Source organism: Dipteris shenzhenensis, chromosome 18 (genome assembly GCF_047967505.1).
Source record: "Dipteris shenzhenensis isolate YYH24624 ecotype China chromosome 18, Dip_SZ_1.0, whole genome shotgun sequence".
NCBI classification, from domain to species: Eukaryota; Viridiplantae; Streptophyta; class Polypodiopsida; order Gleicheniales; family Dipteridaceae; genus Dipteris; species Dipteris shenzhenensis.
The window spans coordinates 38,237,990-38,256,487 of NC_141613.1; the positions used below are offsets into that span (position 1 = coordinate 38,237,990).

Here is an 18,498-nt window from a genome sequence, read left to right on the forward strand (position 1 = left end):
TATTAATTGCATTCCTTTCTCTAGATTAGTTCTGCATACCATCTCCATGTATGATATCATGATATGTCATTTGATTTTCTCTAAGCATGCATGCGCGCGTCTATCTCGTGATTTTCTTTTCGAACTGATGATGGGTCTCTGTGCTCGTTGTCTCAAGATTTCGTTTGGCAAGCAGCTTTGGCTGTTTGGCAGACATGCTGCTATGCGAGACTATGATCACCTCTTCTCCTGGTATCGCTATTGGGCTCTCGAGGAGTTGGATCGTGCTTATACCATTCAACTGTATGAGCACTCTTTAGTGGATATCTTTCCTTATTTCCGATCTTCTATGACAGTTGAAAGATGATGCATGCCTTGGTGTTCCCCTTCTACCCCGAGATAGCCAACGGCCTCAAGTTTATAAGCTGAATCTTTTGAGCAATGTTTATAAAGTAAGCTATTTTGCAAGAATGGGAGTCCTTATTAGTTACACAAAATCCAACTTCACAAACCCAAAAATTCAGTCTAGTGTGTACAATGGACCTTTTACGAGGTGTACAATGGACCTTTTACGTGGCCCTCTTATTTCAACTCTTCAGCATTGCTTTTTGTAGCTATCTAGGGGCAGAGTCCTCCAATCTACGTGACCTGATTTACGTGGCCCTCTTATTTCAACTCTTCAGCATTGCTTTTTGTCCTCCAATCTACGTGACCTGATTGCTACAATGCAATAGAGAGGGTGATGCAAGTGTGTTATCTTTACAGTCATCTCATGCTCCCTGACCAAATGCTAATTCAATTGTGCTTGGTACAGCTTCTTCTATAGTATTCTCAATGCTGTATGTAGTCTGCTTCACTTGGGCATCAGCCTACCTTATATTACGCTGAAATTGAATGAATAGAGGTATATTGTCCTGCCTTAGTCCAACATGAGCAGTTGAATAGATTTTCCTTTAAAACAAGGATACATTTCAAATGTAAGCACTAATATGACTCGATCGTTGAAGTGTATCATCAAGTCAGAAACTATTTTATGGAAACCTGAAAACAGGTGCTTTTCTCTCAGGGTGGACTTGCAATTTGTTCATATAGAAATGATATGACATACTCCTGCGAAAGCGACAGCGAGATCCCCAGGACGATGGTGAGAGCATAACCAAAGATAACACACTCACACCCAAGCCCCGCCTCCAACTCCAACCAGAGAGAGAGAGAGAGAGAGGTCAGAATAACTGGACAGGTAGGAACATTGGCTCCCATAGCCAAGTATTTTATGAACAATATACAAAATCAATGACACGCCAGAGAGGATGACAACAGTGAGTACTACAAATTGTATTACTTGTACATAGTTATTATTCTCAGGCTTACAAAAAATAGAGGACTTTTTACAGTCTCCTTTGATCCCTTTTATGACTCAACTGCTTGCACTCAGCAAGCCGCCACAAATTCAATGGCTCCTTACAGATGCAAAAATGTTCAGGGACTGAATAGGTGGCTTTCTATATTATACAGCCAGTGTTACAGATCTTTAAAAGCTCCAAGTAACATATTCAACTCAAATCTCTTCTACTGTACAGAATCCTCCGTCGCCGCCTCAGCCTTCGCTTTGACCTGTCACACAAGAAAAACTATAGAAGAGTAAGTTGCAACTCCAATTCTTGCATCCGCTTTTCAGATGAAGATTGATATGTTCAAGGGAATAAAACCTCCTTAGACAGCACCAACAAGAAGAACCAAGCAATATGGGAAGTTTATTACAAAGGCAAGGTCTAGATCTTCGGTGAATTACACACGAGTGCATATGCACAAATGCCTCAAAAGCAACCTCCCCACCCCCTTTCCCCCCACACACACACCCACCCCGCAAAAATGTGCCCCGGGGGGGGGGGGGGGGGGGGGGGAGGAACCCCCACACACACGTACGCACACACGCATGTAGACACCCAACCCATACAGTCACATTCCCACACTTGAGTGCTCATACTGATAAAAACATGCATGTCAGCAAGAATGAAAGTTAATATAGCTCATGCAACCATGACATTGTCAACCTTTGGATCCGGGAAAAGAAGAACATGGCTGATAGCCATTACAATCGCACACTCTACACAAGCTAAACAAATAACAAATTCACCTAAAAATGTTTCTCCCTGACAAGCTCTCTCTTTCTCTCTCTCTGTCTCTCTCCCCCCCCCCCCTTCCCCCCCCCCCCGCACGTCAAGGGGCTGGCAGGCAGCATGGGGGCTGAGAGCAGCCCTGCTGTATGTGCAAGGGGGAGGGGTCCTGGAGAACTATCCCGCGCTGGTGCGGTTCAGGCAGCAGGCCATGCTGTGGCGTGGTTGAGGCAGTGAAGCTCACGGGGGGGCCTCCATGGCCAGGCACAGGTGGTGCAGTTCCCGATGCAGCAGCAGCTCCCGGCACAGGTGGTGCAGCTCGCAATGCAGCAGCAGCAGATCCCGATGCAGCAGCAGCAGTAGGGAGGGAGGGAGGGGGCTTGGGGCCTCTTGAAAGAGACTATGATATCATCCCCATGTAGTATACCGGGAATCTACGCATTAAATGCTCCTTTGTCTCCACCTCCCCCAATGTGCATAGTCTGTATATCCTCTGCTTTCTTGGTATGCTTGCTACACTCCTTGCCTCAATGGGACAATACCTGCAATTTTCCAATGACAATTGTTATTGCATGTAGGTCACCTCGATCCTCCAAGTATCTAGGCTGGACAATGACTCCATCTCTGATACCCTCAGAGAGTGATCTTGATAGAGCTGGAGCTTTTGGGGGGGGGGGGGGGGAGAACTCCTTGTTCCCTCCCAAATCCATGTCGAATGAAGCTGGACGAGATCTACCCATATGATACCATTGATCTCATCTTGTGGTATCTCGGGAGAGGGAGCATCTAGATTGTATTAAAAAGGTAGAAGTCAGGTTATCCTGATACCCTGGCTAAAGACCCTTTGTGATACATGTACATACCAAGCCATATGGACGACTCTATCCCCTAGTCTCATAGATGACTCCAATCTCGGTAGTCTCCAACTAGGCATAGCTCATACTCGGTGCAAATACATCAATACCTGAAAGATGGCCTCTGTCTGAAGTGGCATCATAGAAAACTCAGCTTGTACTATCGAATGAGGGACTGCTTACTCTGAATCATCATGGATCCCATAATCACCTGTAGCCTTTCAAATCTCCTCCACTCAGTTGCCGAGAGATCACTGCCCCAGAAAGGTGCTGCATACATGGCTGTCGGTCTCAGCAGGCAGGTATCAAATAGCCACCCCTTTGTTGTTAGATCTTGAAAATGTGCATGAAAGCACTTACAACTGCCTCTCTAGTTATGCTAGAGCTCCTTGGACCCTTGTGAATTGTGTCCTGGTTGTATGAAGCATCATAAATATTGGCGTGGTAAAAACTGCCCCCACAGATTTGGACTTTAGTTCAAATGTTTGCAATCTCCAAACGTTTGATTGTAACTATGCTAGCATATTGCAAGGGTCTTGTTGTATCTTGTACCAGCCCATGATGGCCTGTACTTGTATCAACTTTTACATGTATTTTTTTGTCTTAGCCAACAATCATCCCTTTTAATTTTAGCCAACCTGCAGAGTTGGTCCCCTAGACATAAATAGGTTCCGTACGTACATAGATTCTATCACTCAGATGGTCAGATGACCGATATCCCCACTGATGGGAGGCTTCCTCCCCTTCCTATGGTTATGTTTTGGTTTGGTTTTTTGGTTCTTACATGGACAGTCCTATGTGTATTCTCCCGTAGAGACAGTGCGGACATTCTCGTCCCACACATCACTATTGGGTGTGGAAACTAGATGGACAGTCCTATGTGTATTCTCCCGTAGAGATAGTGGACATTTTCGTCCCAAACATCACCTTTGGGTGTGGAATCTAAATGCTTGCTTTGGTGGCCCCATCCCTTAGCGCCCTCTCTCTCTCTCTCTCTCTCTCTCTTATTATTTATTTATTTATTTATTTTTGTATAATAGGCCCATGAGCCAGTCCTCTCCATTGACGCCCATCTGCTCCCTCCGTCCACCCCCACCCACACCCGTCAGCCCCTATCCTACTCCCCCTAGCCCCACGCGTGCAATGCCCCTCAAGCCCGCGGGCTACTGTTGCGCTTCTAGGCTCCTAGCCCCGCGTGGGCGGTTTTTGCTGTCGCGCGGCCCTCAAGCCCGTGGGCTTCCCCCTAGCCCCCCCATGGGCTGTTCTGCTGATACCAGGCCGTCGGGACTGCGCCAACTACGGCGCCTGGCCCACGAAGGATCTGCACAGGCCACAAATGACCAACACAGGGCCACACGGGCCTGCACCTCACCTCCCTAGACCGGGTGGGCTGTGACACCATCCCGGTGCTACTCCAAGCTCACCACCGAACCAAGAGGTGGCCATCAGCCCCCTTTGCACCCCGACTCCAGCCAGCCAGCTCCAGACCTGCAAAACAATCAATAAAAGACAAGTACCGAATCAAGGAAGTGCAGAAGGTAAGACCCCGACAGCAAATCCACACAATGCAACACTTTTAAAAAAACAGAAGGACAGGGAAGAATCACCAACATGCTTGAAGATCACCCAGGGCAGTAAACATGTGAGGAATCTCTTTATTTCTGCGCTTTTACAGTTCTTCAAACATACAGGGACAAATAGTGATTTTGCACAATGCCTACACGAGCATGTGTAGAGGACATTTGGGGAAAGGAAGCACTTGAAAATGCCATGACAGCTTACGCAGCAGGGACAACTCCAAATACTACATCTAGTGTCCTCACCAGCCTCCAAAAGATATGTCTTGCACTAATTGACAAAATCAACAACTTAGAGTCTACAAATGTAGCCCTCTTTTTGCGGAGAAGACACATGTAGACAAGACACTAGCTGATGTAAAAAAACATGGAGGGAAAATGCAAGAGTGGAGAAAAGAAAATACCCAAAAAAAAGAATGGGAAAAGGAAAAGGCTGAATTAATATCTGAAAAAAACAAGCTCCAAGACAGAGTAAATGCATTGGAGTTTGAAGTACAGCAAATGAGAGATATGAAAATGACCCCGGAAGGCACCTGCAAAGAAATGGAAGAGCTAAAAACAGAGAATGTGTCTCTCAAGAAGGAGATTGCAGCCACGCAAGAAACAATGCAAGGCACACAAGCTGAACTGAAGCAACAAATCAGCAAAGGGGAAGCCAAGATGTTGGAATGGAAGGATGTGGTCAAAAACGGCACAACAGCCCCAAAGAAAGAATTATCTCAGAGGCACTTGAGGAAAAAAAGAGAAGGGCCAGCAAGGTATTAAATGTCCTGGTGAGGGGTTTACCATTGGGCAACACACCGATGGCAGATGCCCAGGTACTCTTCACAAAAATGGGGATCAATCTCACATGCAAGACAGCCTGGAGGGTAGGCAAACCTGAAGCACCTACAAAGCCACTAGTGTTGAGGTTCAGGACAGCCATGGACAGGAAGACTTTCATGAGCACAAGAGCGACTCTGAAAGGGACCAGAATCTATCCAGATGATGACCTCACCCTCCTACAACAAGTTACAAGAGCATCAAAGGGAAGGCATGGTACGAGTAATGGCAGCAAGAGAAGCAGGGAAAAGGGCAAGAGAAACAGGGATGGTAGAGTGATCATCCAAGAGAGAGGACATAAGGAAGAGAAGGAAGAGGGAGATTAATATGACGGTGTCGAGCCCATGGGATGAGTACACACTGGAGTGACAATAGCTGTAGGGAATTGTAATGGCACATTATGGTCCGATCCAGGAGGCTTCCTGGAAACATACAGTGATAGGGACATTATCTTTTACACTAGGATGCATGAGAACCCAGAAAGAGGGCTGCCCACGGTGACATGATATACATGGGAGTCAGCTCATAGGAGGGAGTTGAGGAGAGAGAGTGGAGTGCGAGGCTCTAGGGGTTAGCTGTCCTCTTCAAATCACACCTGAGGCCACTCATATCTATAGTACAACGAGAGTAGCATGCACGACACATGTGGATACGCTTTCAGCTCTCGGATGCCCAACCTATCTTTATGGCAATATGCTACTTTCCTCCAAATACGTCTTCCTATGCATGAGAAGGCCGCAAAGGGACACATCCCATATGAGACGATCCATGATGACATCACAGAGTTCTCTAGACAAGGAGACACCTTCCTGATAGGAGGCTTCAATGCACGGACAAGAGACAAGCAAGTGGTTCTGCTTGACCTCACAGATGACAGAGATCCCCACATAGTCCTAGAGCTAGATGCAACTGAACTAGGGGTACCGAGACACTTTGTAGATGCCCCAAAGGTGACAGGTAATGGGCAACATCTACTTGATGTGGGGGTAGTCCATGACTTGATCATCTATAATGGTCTTTAGAGATGGCCATTGTCTAGAGGACTAACCTGTTTGAGCTAGGGATACTGAGACACTTTGCAGATGCCCCATAGGTGACAGGTAATGGGCGACATCTACTTGATGTGGGGGCAGTCCATGACTTGATCATCTATAATGGTCTTCAGAGATGGCCATTGTCTGGAGGACTAACCTGTTTCCCACATGGCGGTGGGCAAGTACCATGGACTACCTACTAGGCCCCTAGCCTTTGTCTCACGAACACACGATTTCATTGTACCCCCGCCCCCACTCAGAGCTGACAACTAATACCTGGCCTTCCATGTCTCTGCTACTATGCCACCCACAGGGAGAGCCCTCATCACACTTGCACGTGTCTAGATCCACTTTGACCATGCCCTCAACCCAGTGTACGTGAGTCACTTAGCTAGAGCACTCCCAGCCCTACTTGACGATGACATAGACCTCGCACGTGCCTCGGACGCCCTTGTCTCAGTGGTACATCACGCTACCACCAGATCCTTTCCAACAACCAGATCCACGCGAGTCCGAGATGGGGAGATGCCTCAAATCCTTTGGTTGGATACGGAGTCCAAAGAGGCGAGAGCCTATCTCATACGGGAGCAAACCTTAGCACATCAGATATGCCCAGGCCCACCACTTGTCACTTGTTTACCACACACAATGTGCGGGCTGCACTTCGTCGAAAAGCACAGGATCATGGGGGTCTACGAACTGAGCACTTTGTGCATGGGCAAGAGGTCTTAGCTCAAGTCCTAGCACACATGTTCAACCAGATGGCTTCCACCCGCTTGGAGCACCACCACTATTGTACCGATACACAAAGCTGGTGACCCTATGGAGACTGGGAATTACCGCACCCTCATGATGGCTCATACTCTGGCCAAGATCTAAGGATCGCTTCTAGAGAGGGAGCTCCGTAGTCATACAGAGGCTCGGGTGCAACAAGAACTACAACAGGCAGGATTCCGGAGGCAACATTCTACCTTAGATCACATATTCACTCTGAGAGCTATCATTGAGGAGGCGAGATCCAGACACCAGAAGTCTACACATGCTTTGTAAACTTTTGCAAGGTGACACGGTCCCGCGTTCCCCATGATCACGAGACTACAGGGGATGCATATCCCAGAGACGCTAATTTGGGGTGTGGTGAGCTAATATGAGCCAGTCAGAGGTAGAGTACGTACCCCAGGCGGTCTATCGGACTAGGTCGAGAGCACGATTGGAATGAAGCACGGCTGTCCACTCTCACCGACCCTCTTCAAACTCTACATTGATAAGAAAACATCTTTCATAGTTCGCCTAGGAGGCGAGGGCTCCCTACTAGGTGACCTCATGATACAGATATTGCTTTACGCTGATGACATGGTCCTCATGTGCTGATGACATGGTCCTCATGTCATCCTCAGCAGAAGGGCTGCAGAGACATCTGGAGTTCTTAGAGGTGTTTTGCAGAGAGAGAGACTTGAAAATCAACCTTGGGAAGACCAAGCTTATGATCTTCAAACCTCACATGCAGTGACTCATCGACTCAATTTCACCTATCGTGATGAGCCAGTGGAGATAGTGCAGTCCTACACATATTTGGGAGTAATCTTCACAGGACCCTTTTTCACGAAGACCCATGCAACCCACCCACGACCCACACGAGGACATGGTGCTTTCGCCCAACTACAGAGACAGTGCTTCCACGCCACAGTTACGTTGAAACGTGTTTCAGAGCCCAGCCAGGCCTGAAATGCCGTTTCAGAAAAGCCCCGTTTCCTGAAACGCGTTTCAGGACCCTGAAACGGCTGGCTGAAACGTTTCAGCCAGTCTGAAACGCGTTTCAGAGCCCTGAAACGCGACGTTTCAGACAAGACAGGCTGCTAGGTCTCCAAAATCACGCGAAATCCGCCGCCAGCCCCGTTTTTTGTCTTTTTGCTTTCGATTTTGGCCTCCTTCCACTCCTTCAGCCTCATAGTACATGCTCTCTCCATCCTCAAGGTTTTCCAGCCCTCCTTCAGCCCCATTCACTCCTTTCCTCTCCTTTCCCTTCTGCAGCCTGCTTCAGCCCTCCATTATCATCTACTCCCCTCCAGCCCTCCTTCAGCCCCCTCTTTCAGCCTTCTGTTCCCTCCTCTTTCAGGCCCCACTTTCAAGTTTCAGCCCTCTCTTTCAACCCTTGGCTCTCTTTGCAGTTTCAGCCCCCCTTTCAAGCAACAAGCTTCCATGGCTTCAAGACACCCTACCCCTGAGTCTCATTCCGAGGTAGAATTCACCCAATCAGATTTTTGGTGGAGTCAAGTCGATCTCCTGGGTGCCTACGACTCCAAGAAAGGAGGCACTCGCAAGTTCATGTGCAGGCTTTGTGGATTGAAAAGAGGTGGGATTCCTAATAGGGTGAAGGCCCATCTTCTTGGCATCAAGGGAGAGGGGATTACAATATGCAATGAAATATCCGAGTAAGAGAAAGCAAGGTTGGCACGAGAGGTCGAGGCATTTCCTTCCACGAAGAATGGTAGGACTATTGCATCCACCGGTGGAGGAACTACTTCAGGTGCTCATATGGCTACTGCAAAAAGGAGTCCTCTTCCCTCTATTGCTGCTACTACAATTTCATCTTCTGGGAGTGCACATGTTCTTGGAGCTACAGGTTCTACTCCTACTGCATCTCCTTCACCTCTCCCACCTACACGAAGGCAAAGCACCCTTTATACTGCATGGCATACACAAAGGAAGGCACAGGTAGATATACCTAGATGAATCCAGGAACATTCCCAAACTCATCCTCTAAAAACACAACATAGTGCAGTTTCAATCTCATGAGAGTCACTCACAAGGTTGAAAACCATAAACTCCATCATGCATAGCAGGGACTAGCTACTATGACATCCCCACTGACGTCATCAGCGCCCAACAGTGTGTGTAGACCATAGTATAAAAATATGCTCTCACACATACAAATCCACACACCCACACATACTTGAGCATCCATTTATACAAAGTCTTCGTACTGAGTTTCTGTCGGCACTCCGGAGGTGAAGGGCAGACTCAGCCATGATGAAGGCTAGCACTAAAGGAGAAGGCTAATCAAAAGGTAGTCCAAAATCTCTTCATTCAAGCTACAACTGCTTGTGAAGTCTAAACATTTTCATTTTAGTCTCTCCTCAACGAGCATCTAAATCTAAATCTAGCTGATAGGGCAACACACCATTTAAGATAGAAAGAATTATCACAATACCAGCAGGCCGCAACTTGGACGAAAACTTCACAAGGTGAAATTTGCATGTCCGCTAATACGGCAGAAGCATATACCTAGATGAATCCAGGAACATTCCCAAACTCATCCTCTAAAAACACAACATAGTGCAGTTTCAATCTCATGAGAGTCACTCACAAGGTTGAAAACCATAAACTCCATCATGCATAGCAGGGACTAGCTACTATGACATCCCCACTGACGTCATCAGCGCCCAACAGTGGGTGTAGACCATAGTATAAAAATACGCTCTCACACATACAAATCCACACACCCACACATACTTGAGCATCCATTTATACAAAGTCTTCGTACTGAGTTTCTGTCGGCACTCCGGAGGTGAAGGGCAGACTCAGCCATGATGAAGGCTAGCACTAAAGGAGAAGGCTAATCAAAAGGTAGTCCAAAATCTCTTCATTCAAGCTACAACTGCTTGTGAAGTCTAAACATTTTCATTTTAGTCTCTCCTCAACGAGCATCTAAATCTAAATCTAGCTGATAGGGCAACGCACCATTTAAGATAGAAAGAATTATCACAATACCAGCAGGCCGCAACTTGGACGAAAACTTCACAAGGAGAAGGCTAATCAAAAGGCACAGGTAGATGCAGCCTTGGCCCGTTTCTTTTACTCGAATGGGATTAGTTTCAATGTGGCACGGTCTAATTATTTCAAGGAGATGATGACTGAAATTACAGCCTTTGGGCCCACATACACCCCTCCCACTTTTGATGCATTGAGGGGAAAGCTTCTAGAGGATGAGGTGAAGGCAGTTAATGAGGCCATTCAGCCTGTTAAGGAGAAATGGCATAAGTATGGGGTCACTTTGGAAGCAGATGGCTGGAGTGATGTACGTAGTCGATCACTAGAGGGTATTTTGGCATATTGCACTACTAAAGCTGCATCTATTGGAGGCTATCATTATTTTATCACTTTTATTGATGACTACAGCAGAAGAAGAATGACATCATGATTGGAAAATTGTAGCAAGGCAATTATGCATCCTCTAGTAGACAAGGTGATGACAAAAATGGCCAGTGTAGTTGCAGATATTGATATCTGGCATAAACGCATTGGTCATGTTAATGTACGACTTCTTAAATTAATGCAAGCCCAAAATATTGTTGTAGGATTCCCTAAGTTCAAGGTTGCAGAAATGCATAAGGTATGTGAAGCCTGTCAATTTGGAAAACACTCCATAGAGTGCAGAGTACAACAAAAAACAGCAAATGTTTTGATGCAGATGTGGGCAGATGCAGTGGAGTATGTGGGCCCGTCTAATGTTGTGCAGTTGGTTTCAAATGGTGAAAATACCAATAGGGTTGCAGGTGCATTATTGAAACAAAGGTACCCCCATATTCAATGGAGTTCTTGTGTTGCCCATTGTTTGAATAATTTGTTGAAAGACATTGGCAAATTACCTTGGGTAAAAATTGTAATTGATAATGAAAGAGAGATAGTTGGGTTCATTACACGCCATCATTTTTCTCTCTCTTTGTATCGCACCTATGCAAGGAAGGAGCTTTTGAAGTATGCAGAGACAAGGTTTGCATACAATTATATGATGCTTCACAGACTCATTGAAATGAGACCTGCTCTTAAGCAGGTTGTGGCAAGCCCACAGTGGGATGCATGGCCCACTTCAAAGCATGCTCTTGGGATATTGGTGTACGATTTGTGCATAGGCAGCGATGAATTTTGGGCTGATGCATTACACTTGTATGACTTGTGTAAGCCGATTGTCTTGTTTTGATGGAGACATGTCTTTTATTGGCAAGGTATATGAGGGGATGGATCGTATGATAGAAAATATCAGAGTGTTAGAGAAAGATCCCCACAGGTTGAAAGAGCTGGAGGACTTGGCTGTGACTAGGTGGAATCAGTACTACTCTCCCATTCATGCGGCTCCATTTGTGTTGGACCCAGAGTTTCAACACAAGGCAACTACACAACAAAGTGATGCAGAGGTGGTCCATGGTTGGAACCTCACTCTTCAGAAGATGGTGCAAATGCCAGAGGCTCGCCGGACAGTGAAGGACCAGCTCACCAATTACTGCAATAAGGAGGGCATATTTGGATGGCCAAATGCCCAGCATGACAGGTAATCCTAACTCATTTAAATTCTTAAATTTTACTATTTAATGATTCATAATTTTCAGATTTCATGAGCTTTGCCATATATCTGAATTTTATGATCTTTCAAATTTCAGATTTCGAGTTGGGTCTGTTACATGGTGGGAGGATTATGGAGCTGATTCCCCACAGCTGCAATCGCTTGCCATTTGGATTCTCAGCCAGGGTTGTAGCTCCTCCTCTTGTGAGCGCATGTGGAGCAGCTTTGCCCACATCCATACAAAGAAGAGGAACCGTCTCAAAGCACACAAGGCGAACGATCTTGTCTTTGTTAATGCAAACTTGCGTTTGCTTAACAGGGTGAGACAGGAGTACACTCATGACAAGTTCATTGGTTTTCATAAGCCTGATGACACCCTCACTGATGATGATGAGGAGGGGGAGGACGATGACGACGACGATGAGGAGATGGCAGTGGAGGAGGAGGAGTAGGAGGACTCTTGAGCAGCTGAGCTATCTAGATTCTAGAAGGATCATATCATCAGTGATGTAGCGGTTGGCCTTAAGGCTTAGAGCCTAGGCTTTTGGGAATCTGAATTTTGTACTTTTGACTCTTGAGTCTTGAGTCTTGACTCTTGACAATGAGACATAATACATATATGAATCATATATTATATTGCCTTTGGCATTTTGTAACTTGTCAATCTTCAGCTTTTCTCATTGATTTCAGATTTGTCATTTATATTATATTTGTAATATGTATTGCTCACTGCTAAGTTAACTTCTAAGCTCCAAGTTCTAAGTTAAAATTTGTAACTTGTTCTAACTTCTAAGTGGCATTGTGCCATGTGGTAAGTATTATGCACTATATTTTAAGTTACAGGTAGGCTGTAGGCTGTAGCATTCTAAATGTGTGTGTTCTCATCTCAAAACTCCCTTTTCTAAACCTCCCTTGCTGACGTGGCATTTCCCCGTTTCAGCCCTCCCAGAAATCCCGAAACGTTCTGTTCCCCGTTTCCGTTTCCCCTAACTATGTTCCAGGCACACTTTCAAGACCCACCAACAAAGAGCTGGCTCTTCGACACACTAATGCAAACGACGGCCATGTATGCAGCACCCTTCTAGGGGTGTGACTAACTGACGATCAAATGGAGGAAATTTGAGCGCCTACAGGTGACCATGGGGTCTAGGATGATTCGGAGTAAGCCCTCAGTTCCACATGAGACTGTACCAGACAAAGTTTACCATGACTCCCCTACAGATTGATCCCATCTTTCAGACAGTGACTTTTCATCCACAAAGTTTGGGACTTGCCTCGATGGAGACTACCGAGACTGGCCTTGGAGCCATCCAGGCGACCAACAAAGAGTGGAGCAGACACATGGTATGCATGGATATCCACATGGTTTACCAAGCACGGTATTCAGATGGACAAGCTCCCCCCTTCTCAGCACAGCATGGTTGGACCCCCTGAATCGATCCCACGAGATGAGATCAATCGTATCATACCCTTAGATCTCCTTCAGCTCCATATGTCTCGAGCTTGGGGGGGACCAGGAGCTCCCCACCAAGTCCCAGTTCTACCGCGACCACTTCCTGAGAGTATCGGAGGAGGGAGTTGTCATCAAACCGCAGTATCTCGAGGACAGGGGAGGCTCACATGCAATGAAGATTGCCATTGGCCAGATGCGCGTTTCATCTCATCAGTGGAGGATCGAGACAAGGGGGAGCATCAAGCATACCCAAGGAGCAATGGATATGCATGCTTTGCACAGTAGGAGTGACTGAGCAGAGGAACAATTCCTATGTGCCTGCCCAGCGTATTACGAGATCAGGGGACGATACCATTGCCTCCACCAGGAGGGGAGCGGCTTCGATCCACTCTAGCGATTGATCCACTTCCAAGACCAGGTCTGCATTGGCCTATATCTACTTGAGATGCGCGACACAAGGAGACCCTACCACAATAGATTAGAGAGCAGCAGGAGTGTTGGAACTATCGAAGTCCTAGTGTGTGTGGTCCTAGAGTCCTAGGAGTGTCCTACAGTTGTGTGAGTGTGAAGAGTCTTGAGGCCACTTGTGCCACCTCATGTGGTAGGTGTGATTCCTCCCCTAGATTATAGGATCTAGATTCTCTTGTGTGTGACCTCATCTATGAGGTGTCAGTGTGGGAAGATAAGGCTTGCCCAGCCTATAAATGAGGCCATGTATTTGCTATGATTACACAATCTATCAACATCAATTCGTGCCTCAGCTCTTGTCTCTAACATGTGATTGTGTGTCTCTCACCCTCTCCCCATTTTCAACAGTTGGTAACAGAGGAGGTCTTCCCTGGCTGAGCCTTGCCTCATCACGCACAATTCCTAGCCTTCCATCTTCCTTCCCTATACCCTCATGCCGTTCGCCCTGTTTTGCTCTGTGTTCTTCTTGAAGACTGCGCACTACTCTGTGAAGATCACGCAGCTATTCTTCTAGTTTTGCCCATCATGCTACACAATTTTCCTGCCATGTCTCTACGATAACATTGCCGTATGTCTCTGCCACGCCCTGCATGAGCTTCTAATCCTGATGTCACCATTGTTGCCGGCACCTACAGAGGCGAACTACTTCAGACATCGACTGCTAGAGAGGTAGTCGACAACAATGAATGCATGGCCTATTGCGTAAAGCCTTGTCCACCGCTCGTCAAGCTGTAAGAGAAAGGTGCATAGATCCGGAGACGTGTCTTGGATAAGCGACAAAAAGTCACACGGCGAGCATGAAGCTGGCCGTGGCCATCGACTCGCACGTCGCCATCTCCACGTTGCTGTCTAGCAGGCCGTTCCAGTTCTGCCCGCAGTCTCTATCCCAAGATTCCTGATGGCCACTTCAGTTCTGCCCATTGCTGCAGCCGCCTCTCAGCTCTCCTCCTTCCGCCCCTGATCTGCGCAATCTTTTGCAGCAGCATTCTGCCCCAATGCCCTGACTGCTCGAGCTGAAGTCAGGCCGTTTTACTGCTGCTGTTGTTCGTGATCAAATGTCTGCTCCACCTTCATGCCCACGATTTGCTCTCACAGTTCGTGGGTTCACTCTTGCGGTCTAGATCTTGCTACAACCGGTACTATTCTGCAACAAATTGGGGCTTTTCTGTTTGTACTATCTATCGTTCGCAAACATACATTGATTTTACTCTGCTTTAGTGTAGTATGATATGGTATTTGGGGCTTTTTTTGCAAAATTTGAGTAAACATTGTAAGGGATTTAGACACTTGCTGTAATAACAGCTAAGACCTTCCCACCAATGGATAGCATAAAAAACTCCTCGTTCATCGAGAAATTCTCAGGGAGCAATTTTCCAACTTGGCAGACGAAACTCCGGCTTCTTCTTATGCGAGAAGGCATATGGAATATCACCAATGGCAAGGAGCCAAAACCCCAAAGTGATGATGCTAGAATCAGTTGGTGGGAGAACCAAAATGATAAAGCAATGGCTATCATTGGCCTAGCTTTAGCTGACAACCTTATCCACCATGTGGATTTTGATAAGACTGCAAATGACGTTTGGGAAAAATTAGAGAATTTGTTTGGAAATAAGATCAATTTCCAAAGTCTTTCTCAAACAAAAACTCTTCAAGCTCGAGATGAAGGAAACTGAAACCCTCAATGAACACTTGAGCAATCTTGGGTCAATTCTCCAACAATTATCTGCCATCCGAGCCATTGTTGAAGATGATGATCAAGTTGCTGTACTTCTCTCAAGTAATGAAGACATTTCCAAGTACAATGAGATCCTTACTGTCCTAAGAGTCAGCCGCAATATGAGCTTTAAGGATATGGTAGCTCATCTCATTGATGAGGACCGTAGGCTTACGGAGAAAGCAGAATCTTCCTTTGAATCTAGCAAAGCATTCTTTCTCAAGAATAAGCCCAAGAAGAAAGGAAAACCTCTTAAATGTAATTACTGTCAGAAGCTTGGCCATCCAGAGGATCGTTGCTTCAAGAAGATGGCAAAGGTACAAGCCAAAGAACATGCCAATCTGGTTGCGGAGCAGAGCGAGGACGAAGACGATGAAGCTACACCTTCTGGACCTGAGAAACAAGCCTGCACTGTTGCTCTTTCTGGTCTACCCCTCCATGAGGTGATAGATGAAGAGTGGGCTTTCTAGAGTCATGTGTGTTAGGTACTCTGCCTTGGGTAGTCCCCCCTAAAATGATGTAATAATTTGTCATTTTGTGTGCCTTGTCCTATAAAAGGCTCCACTTATTTCCATGTACCCAGTTAGGAGACAAAGGGGTTGTTATGTCTTTTATCAGGCCTGGCCGAGTTCCAAGATGTTGGTGTACTCCCTAGACCTATGAGTTGGTCATGCATCCATGCTTAGATTTGAGTCTCTAATCACGTTGACACCTAAGCCATGAGAGTGCTTGGTTCAACCTCTGAATTATGCTCAGCTATTAGCCTCTGAGATTGCCTGGGATGCACAGTCTGGATGATGTCATTAGTTTCTCACCCTAGCTCCAAAGGGGGGTTTGTTGGAACTATCGGAGTCCTAGTGTGTGTGGTCCTAGAGTCCTAGGAGTGTCCTGCAGTGTGTGAGTGTGAAGAGTCTTGAGGCCACTTGTGCCACCTCATGTGGTAGGTGTGATTCCTCCCCTAGATTATAGGATCTAGATTCTCTTGTGTGTGACCTCATCTATGAGGTGTCAGTGTGGGAAGATAAGGCTTGCCCAGCCTATAAATGAGGCCATGTACTTGCTATGATTACACAATCTATCAACATCAGTTCGTGCCTCAGCTCTTGTTTCTAACCTGTGATTGAGTGTCTCTCACCCTCTCCCCATTTTCAACAAGGAGGTGATCAAACCGCAGGACAGATAGGCTCATAGAGCGCAGCGACGCGTCACAGCTATGCATTTGAGTCAGCTCCAGGACAAATCGGAATGAAGGTGGAGGAGATAGCTGACTTGCAGGCAGCCTGGATTACTAAGAGAGGGACGCGGAGACCACCTGCAGCATAGAGAGTGACACGAGCACACTCTTTTGAGGTCCGTCCTATCACAGCTTTCCTCAACGGAGACCGCCCAAGGCGAGAGGTCACTCTGAACATAGCCCAACGGGTTCAGAGATGGAGGAGACCACATCCCCTCCCCTCCGCCACACCACAGCATGATACAGCCCGGCAAACGCAGATCCGAGACATTTTCGCCACTCGCAGATGACCCACTGGGGCTTTGGCTTCTGAGCCCGAGTCTTAGCTCTCAGACAATTGCTAGTCTCTGGGTTATATCTTGTTTAGATTTTGCTCGAGCTATTGAGCTCTGCAAAGTTATTAGTTTATCAGTCTTAGCACTCAGCAAGGCCTTAGCGCGCCCTTTGCTCCAGCCCATTGGGGCCTGTATGAGATCATCCTTTTTGGTGTACTTTGTACCTTGTCCCACCCATAGGCCCGCGAAGTCTTCAGTGTTCATTAATACATCTCTCTCTCTCTCTCTCTCTCTCTCTCTCTCTCTCTCTCTCTCGACGTTATTGTTTCTAGGCACATTTCCAAGAACCCCGACAAAGAAATGGCTATTTTACACTGGTGAGACCGACAACCATGTACACAGCACCTTTCCAAGGGAGTGACATATCAGCTACTAAGAGGGAGCATTTCGAGAGGCTATAGTTGATTATGGGACCAAGAATGATTCGGAGTAAGCCCTCAGTCCCCCGCCATTCATACATGCAGAGTTCACCATGACTCCAATTCAAATTGATGCCATCTTCCAGACGGTCACTTATCTTTACAGGGTCTGGGCCTTACCTAGAGGGATAGTTGAGAGTGGGTTCACATGCCCTGGTACACATCCATATCCAGATGGTTTGACAGCCAGGGTGTTCAGATGGACCATCTCCACCTCCCTTTTAGTACAGCTTGGATGCCCTTGACTCCTTGGTCCCACAGGATGAGATGAAACGTATTATTCGGTTGGATCTACTCTAGCTCCATACGTCACAGACTCTTTTTTCTTTTCTTTCCTTTTCTTTTTTTTTTTGTGGGTTGGGGGGGGGGACCAAGAGTTCCCCACCAAGATCATGTTCTACCCCACAACTACTTCTTGAGCGTATCGACAGATAAAATGATTATCAAACCCTAGTAGCCGGAGGGCAAGCGAGTCTCACATGCCTTGAGGAATGCCATTGAAAAGAAGCGGGTCTTGTTCCATCAACTGAGGATAGAGGGAGGGAGAGCCACAGGTACGCCTACAGAGCAGCGGATCTGCACAATATGCACGTTGGGGGAGGTAGCGAAAGAGCAGCATTTCCGAGGATGATACCACTCTCTCTTTCAAGAGGGGCATGGTCACGATAGGTATGTGTTGGCCTCTATCTGATGGAGATGGGATTGCGTCAGATCAGACAGCAGGAGGGGACAATACCACACTAGACAGAGATGGATCAAGGTCAGCAACACATCACAAATTTCTACACATTTGAGACTGCCCCTGGACATAGCAGAGTAGAGGAGGAGGAGATAGACGATATGAGGAAAACATGGGCTGAGATGGACCAAGGCATGTACGATGGAGGTTCAACTATCACAGCTCTACTCAAAGGGTATCGCTCGAGCAAAGGCATCACTCTCAACGTGGCCCCCCATATACAAATATCGCAGAGACCACGTCCCCCCGGAAGACCAGATACGAGATATTTTGGCAGCTCATAGGAGAGCCACCTTGGCACCAGGTTTATGGGTTTTGAAGATTGAGTACTAGTTTTTGAGTTTTGAGTTTTGAGCTTAGTTTAGGTTAGTACTCAGCAAAGAGCCTTAGCCAGCCCTCTACTTCAGCCCAT

At 46.8% G+C, this 18,498-nt stretch overlaps 2 protein-coding genes across 5 annotated transcripts in view; one reads left to right on the forward strand and one right to left on the reverse strand.

Moving 5' to 3' along the window:
* Positions 1 to 1,296: 1,296 nt before the first annotated feature.
* LOC147891199 (uncharacterized) overlaps positions 1,297 to 18,498 on the reverse strand; it is a 94,221-nt gene continuing 77,019 nt past the window's right edge. For 2 of the 4 annotated variants that reach the window (XM_087389261.1, XM_087389258.1), the window contains exon 18: positions 1,297 to 1,593. The gene's annotated coding sequence lies outside the window, so the exon portion shown is untranslated. Of the gene's footprint in view, positions 1,611 to 4,351; positions 4,439 to 18,498 lie in introns of those variants that run through there. The other 2 variants (XM_087389259.1, XM_087389260.1) reach the window with 2 other exon arrangements.
* On the forward strand, positions 10,294 to 12,067 carry LOC147891200 (uncharacterized). The gene is made up of 5 exons (XM_087389178.1): positions 10,294 to 10,491; positions 10,855 to 11,217; positions 11,390 to 11,712; positions 11,771 to 11,828; positions 12,044 to 12,067. The coding sequence occupies exons 1-5, from the start codon at positions 10,294 to 10,296 to the stop codon at positions 12,065 to 12,067; spliced, it is 966 nt and encodes a 321-aa protein (XP_087245304.1).

Coding starts and splice junctions, on each gene's coding strand:
- LOC147891200 (XM_087389178.1), top strand. CDS start 10,294: ATGACTGAAATTACAGCCTTTGGGCCCACATACACCCCTCCCACTTTT. Junction 10,492..10,854: donor GATCACTAGAGGGTATTTTG/GCATATTGCACT, acceptor GTTTTGATGCAG/ATGTGGGCAGATGCAGTGGA. Junction 11,713..11,770: donor CCAAATGCCCAGCATGACAG/GTAATCCTAACT, acceptor CATAATTTTCAG/ATTTCATGAGCTTTGCCATA.